The 6571-nt window shown below is 43.0% G+C and overlaps 1 protein-coding gene across 1 annotated transcript; it reads left to right on the forward strand.

The window, feature by feature from the left end:
- Nucleotides 1-598: 598 nt before the first annotated feature.
- LOC128635809 (proliferating cell nuclear antigen) lies at nucleotides 599-1635 on the forward strand. Its single transcript, XM_053688918.1, has one exon. It carries the CDS (start codon nucleotides 730-732, stop codon nucleotides 1513-1515), a length of 786 nt encoding a protein of 261 aa, XP_053544893.1. The 5' UTR covers nucleotides 599-729; the 3' UTR covers nucleotides 1516-1635.
- The last annotated feature ends 4936 nt before the right edge of the window (nucleotides 1636-6571 follow it).

A 6571-nucleotide genomic window follows, 5' to 3' on the forward strand; every position in this document is an offset into this window, starting at 1 on the left:
GATCCCTATTTGAGCACAAAAGGAACGCCAAAATCTGGAGACAAACTGGCTACCCCGGTCCGACACTATCTCCTTGGGTAACCCATGTAAACGGAAGACCTCCCGGGCAAAAAATTAAGCAAGCTTCTGAGCCGTAGGCAACTTCTTCAAGGGAATGCAATGTGACATTTTAGAAAAACTGTCAACCACCATAAGGATAACAGTATTGCCATTGGAAACAGGGAGCTCGACAATTAAGTCCATGGAAAGATGTGTCCAAGGATGCTCACCATTAGCAATAGGTTGAAGAAGACCCACAGGAATACGTCGAGGAGTCTTATTCTGTGCACAAACTGAGCAGGAGGCAACATACGCAGAAACATCAGAACGAAGACCTGGCCACCAGAATTGTCGAGTGGCAGACCAAATCATTTGATTCTTGCCTGGGTGACCTGCGGTTTTAGGATAGTGTTAAGTGTGCAAAAGTTTAGTTTGAAGATTCTCAGGAACAAAATACTTACCACTAGGTTTCTCAGGAGGTGCATTGGTTTGTGCAGCCAGGATCTCCTCCCCCAAGGGAGAAGTCAAATTAGTACGTATGGACTCACTTGGCGCCTGTTTCATCGGCTTGGTGTAGCTGGGAGATAAGGGAACTGAGCTGGTGGCGGCGGGAAGCCATTGAATAAGTGGCCCATCATATAATATTTATAGCCCGCCTTATATACCCTAACACAGCCCGCCATCACAAACATGTTCGAGGCACGCTTAGTACAAGGCTCCATCCTCAAAAAGGTATTGGAGGCCTTGAAAGACTTAATCGATGAAGCCTGTTGGGACATCACGTCTAGTGGCATCAGCCTGCAGAGCATGGATTCTTCCCACGTCTCACTGGTCCAGCTGACCCTCCGTTCGGATGGGTTTGACACTTACCGCTGTGATCGCAACCAGTCAATTGGCGTCAAGATGAGCAGCATGTCAAAAATCTTGAAGTGTGCGGGCAGTGAGGACATAATTACTCTAAGGGCAGAAGATGATGCTGATACAGTAACAATGGTGTTTGAATCTTCAAATCAAGAGAAGGTTTCAGACTACGAGATGAAGTTGATGGATCTTGATGTAGAACAGTTGGGCATTCCAGAGCAGGAATATAGCTGTGTTATAAAGATGCCTTCTGGTGAGTTTGCACGTATCTGCCGGGACCTCAGTCAGATTGGAGATGCTGTTGTAATATCCTGTGCAAAAGATGGAGTCAAGTTTTCTGCAAGTGGCGAACTGGGGACTGGAAATGTGAAGTTGTCACAGACCTCAAATGTTGATAAGGAGGAGGAAGCTGTGACCATAGAAATGAATGAACCAGTCCAGCTTACGTTTGCACTTAGATATTTGAATTTCTTCACAAAAGCTACACCGTTGTCCCCAACAGTAACTCCCAGCATGTCTGCAGATATACCACTTGTTGTGGAATACAAAATTGCAGATATGGGACATATCAAATATTATTTGGCTCCAAAGATAGAAGATGAAGAAGCCGCATAACTCTAGTTTAGTCTATTTTTATATAAATATTATCCAAACAGCCCTTTATGACTGATACTTGGTAACTGCTTTTGCCTTGGTACAGTTTATTGTAAGTGCAGAGGTCTACACCATAATGTACCTATTCAACTTTTGTAAAACCTTTGCCCTAGGAAGTCAATAAATCCTTGTAATAAGTTTGATTTTGGTTGTAATGGGAAAAGTGGAAAAAAATGGATGTGTGCTATGTTAAATCTAGATATATACACATAAATGTAGTTAACTAGGCTATACATTTTTGTAGTACTAAAGCAACTTTAAAAAAAAGCAGAACATTTGCTATGGGGGAATCTATATTATGAAATTAATTTACAGGACCATTAAATATTGTAGAATTTCATAATTCACAAATGCATAATAAAAAATCTAATGCAAAAAAAAATAAAAAATTAGTACGTATGGTAGCCAAAATATGGTCAGGAGGTATAACTGGAGTAGGTACAGACTCCTCCTTGGACAGAGGGGAAAATTGACGAGAGAGGGCATCAGCCCTAACATTCTTACTACCAGGCAGGTAGGAGACCACATAATTAAACCGAGACAAAAATAGCGCCCATCTGGTTTTGCTTCAGATAGATAAGTTAAATTCTTTTGGTCAGTAAGAATGAGCACTGGCACGCTAGTACCCTCGAGAAAATGCCTCCATTCCTTGAGTGCCAAAATTATGGCCAGTAATTCCCTGTCACCAATTTCATAATTGCACTCCGCTGGAGACAATTTCTTAGAGAAGAAACCACACGGATGCAAGGAACCATCAAGCGTAGGACGTTGAGACAAGAGGGCACCTACTCCAGTCTCAGACGAATCGGCCTCAAAAACGAAAGGCAGGACAGGGTAAGGATGAGCCAGAACTGGAGCGGCAGCAAAGGCAGTCTTAAGACTATCAAAGGCCTTAATTGCAGTAGGTGACCAATGGAGTGGATCATTCTCTTTACGGGTCATGTCTGTGATCACTGCAGAACTGCAGATAACTTGTTAGGATCCATGGAGAACCCTGCAACGGAGATAACATAACCTAGGAAGGTTACTTTAGTCTGATGGAACTCACATTTCTCGAGTTTACAAAACAGGCCGTTCTCATGTAGTCTCTGAAGAACCTGTTTAACATCAGAACGATGAGCCTCAAGTGTGGGTGAGTGTATGAGGATGTAGTCCAAGTATACCACAACACACTGTTGCAACATATCTCGTAGGACATCATTAATAAATTCCTGGAAAACAGCAGGAGCATTACATAGGCCAAAGGGCATTACAAGATACTCATAATGCCCGCTCCTGGTGTTAAATGCTGTTTTCCATTCGTGGCCCTCCTTGATCCTAACGAGATTGTACGCTCCTCTCAAATCAAGTTTAGTAAAGGCCTAGCACCCTTGAGGCGGTCAAAGAGTTCCGTAATGTGCGGAATAGGCTAAGCATTCTTAATGGTAAGATAATTAAGACCCCTATAATCGATGCATGGTCTTAACTCGCCACCCTTTTTCTTCACAAAGAAGAAGCCAGCCTCTGCAGGAGAGCAGGATTTGCGGATGATCCCCCACGACAGAGCATCGGCAACATACTCCTCCATAGCACAATTCTCCACAGCAGACAGAGGGTAAACCTGGCCCGAGGAGGAATGGCTCCGGGTTGCAGGTCTATGGCACAATCGTAAGACCAGTGAGGAGGCAACGTACCGGCACGCACCTTGTCAAAAACGTCTAGGAACTCTCGGTACTCCTCTGGCAATTGAGATACCGAAGAAGTGCACAAGACTTTAACTGGTTTCTGAAGACAAGTGGAAATACATTGCGGAGACCACGACAAAATTTCGGACCTGCGCCAGTCAAGATTGGGATTGTGGTTTTGGAGCCAGGGATAATCCAGAACAACCAAAAAATGTGGAGAGTTTATCACCTGGAACTGGAGGGTTTCAAAATGGAGAGCCCCAACAGCAATGGATAACAGAGCAGTTTCGTGAGTAACGAGTGTGGGCTGAAGGGGCCTGCCATCAATGGCCTCAATAGCAAACGGAACGGACCGAGGCAAAACAGGAATGAGTGCTTTGATACAAAAGCACTGTCAATGAAATAGCCCGCAGCACCGGAGTCAACAAGAGCCTGGGTGACTATGGAGGAGTCCACCCAGGAAAGGACAACCGTGACCAAAGGTTTCTCCTTTAGCGGTTCCGGGGACAAGGATAAACCACCCAAGGTCTGCCTCCGACAGGACCTTAGGTGTGAGCGTTTCCCAGCCGTGTAGGACAAGACTTCAAAAGGTGACCCTGTAACCCACAATAGAGGCAGAGCCCCTCCCTCCTCCTAAAGGCCCTCTCCACCGCAGAGAGACGCGTGAATCCCAACTGCATCGGCTCAGCAGTACCTGGTGACTCGGGACCAGGGGGCATGGGAGGAGAGGGAGGCATGGGTGGGAACGAACACGTAGGAGACAACGGAACAGGAGGCTTCCGCAAGCGCTCCTTGAAAGAGGGCCTCTTTCTGAGTCTTATGTCAATTAGGATAAAAAAAGACACCAATGCCTCGAGATCTTCTGGTAAATCTCTGGCAGCAACTTCGTCTTTAATCGCATCAGAGAGCCCATGAAAGAAGGCGACAACAAGGGCTTCATTGTTCCAACCTACCTCTGCGACAAGCATACAGAACTCAATGGCATACTGAGCAACAGATCTTGTACCTTGCTGAATGGACATGAGTCGTTTAGCAGCAGAGGAGGAGCGAGCCGGAACATTAAATACCCTTCGAAAGGAGGCCACAAATTCAGGGTAATTTGAAATCACTGGTTTATTAGTCTCCAACAAAGGAATAGCCCAGGCAAGAGCTGTGTCAGAGAGTAACGAGATGAGAAATCCCACCTTAGCTTGATCCAAGCGGTGATCCTGTTCATCCATCCTGGAAATTATGGCAGGTAAAGGTGGATTATTAGCACCATCAGGATTCATGTCCCTTGCATAATGTCAGGTGCCAGGAATCAGACTGAGATGAGAAGTGCAAAAATAGTGCCTTTATCAATAGCAAAAAATAATAGCCTGAGCGCCTCAACTAGAAGTGGGCTAGAATGTGAATAGGTAGTACACATGTATTTATTAATGACAATAAATGTTGACAGTTAAAACAATTAAAACAATAATTTAAACAAAAATTTAAAACAATAAATAATATGCAAAGGTACCTATGTGGAATATTCAAATAGTACATTAACATGGATCCATGTTTATCGACATACAAAAAGACTGGTAAGATGTGACAGTAGACAATCTTGATAATAATATGCGAGTAAAAGCTATATATACACTATATATATATATATATATATATATATATATATATATATATATATATATATATATGGAAAAAGTACCACTAAAGAAAGTAACACTAAAGCAGTACTACACCACCTTGGTACACAAATGGGGCACTAAGCGCCCAGCGGGGTCTTGGTCGTGGTGTAGTGAGATGTCTAATATAGTTATGTTATAGATGATCCCTCATTAGTGATGGTGTAGGAGAAAGAAGGAGATGTGACTGAAAGCTTAAACAATAGTGCAAAATAGTTAAAAAAAAAGAAAAGAAAAAAAAGGATAATCCTTCAACAAAGGATAAAAATACAAAAATGTAAAAATGAGAAAAAAAATTGATTTTTTTTAGCAGAAATTGCCAAAAGATGCATTGATGAAAAAAGATGAAAAAAATGTGTTGAAGTTAGGATAAATACATTCGTAGGTGCAATATAAGTCTAAGTGATGAAAGTTAGTGAATGAAAAATTATTCTCAAGGTTCAGTTGGGTGTTGCGAGATTAGTGCAGCTGGGTGCTGCAGGGTTAGTGCTGCGACCACAGGTGGAAATCCAGAGATTTTAGTGGATGTCCTGCTCCTAGCTGGATTTATCTGTGAAAGATAATCAATATAGTGTAGTATGCTCAAAGTAGATATAGATGTAGAAATAATGCTTACCAGATGCTTGGTCAACGCGTTTTGGCCTCTCACAGGCCTTTTTCATTTAAGACCCAGGGTATAAGGGTGTCCAACCAGTGTATCCATTTGGATACCTTAATTAATAGCTCTTTAGTTCTGTCACTGCCCCGTTTCATTGGCACCCTATCAATTAGCATTGTTCTCAACATTCCTAAGGTATGATTATGCTCCAGGTTCCTGTAGGTTTGCTCTGAGAGCACTCTTGTGGTTGGCAAGTCGTTCCCTGAACTATGTACTCGCTTTCACAACGTAGTACAGACCACATGGGCAAATGATGACATACACCACATAATCAGAAGTACAGGTAAGTCTGTGCTGAATGTGTTAATCTAGCAGTGGGAGGGTGATGAAAAGTAGCTCCTGTGATGATAGTGTTGCATGTGATGCAATTACCACACTGATAACAACCTTTTTTAGATTTGGGTACCCAATTATGAGCATCATTGGAGACATTATTTAATACCAGAAAATTGCGTAAACTTCGCCCCTTCTATACACTATTTTGGGTGGTGGTTTTTGAAAAAATTGTAGAAATGGATCTTTCTAACAGCTAGATTATGAGTTTTGAGCGCTATAGGGAAATTAACGACCACCACAAAAGCGGCGGTATTTTACCTCCCTATAGCGCTGCTATTACATGTTTTGTAAAACCCAGCTTGGACGGGCGATATGGTTGCATTGAGCTCCATACCTCACCCAAATACAAGCAGTGTTTTGACGTGCTTGTGCACGATTTCCCCATAGACATCAATGGGGAGAGCCGGCTGAAAAAAAGTCTAACACCTGCCAAAAAGCAGCGTAAAGCTCCGTAACGCAGCCCCATTAATTCCTATGGGGAAACACATTTTATGTTTACACCTAACACCCTAACATGAACCCCGAGTCTAAACACCCCTAATCTTACACTTATTAACCCCTAATCTGCCGCCCCCGACATCGCCGACACCTACATTATACTTATGAACCCCTAATCTGCTGCCCCCAACATCACCGACATCTACATTATATTTATTAACCCCTAATCTCCCGCCCCCAATGTCGCCACAACC

The sequence above is a fragment of the Bombina bombina genome, chromosome 7, assembly GCF_027579735.1.
Source record: "Bombina bombina isolate aBomBom1 chromosome 7, aBomBom1.pri, whole genome shotgun sequence".
In the NCBI taxonomy this organism is placed as follows: Eukaryota; Metazoa; Chordata; class Amphibia; order Anura; family Bombinatoridae; genus Bombina; species Bombina bombina.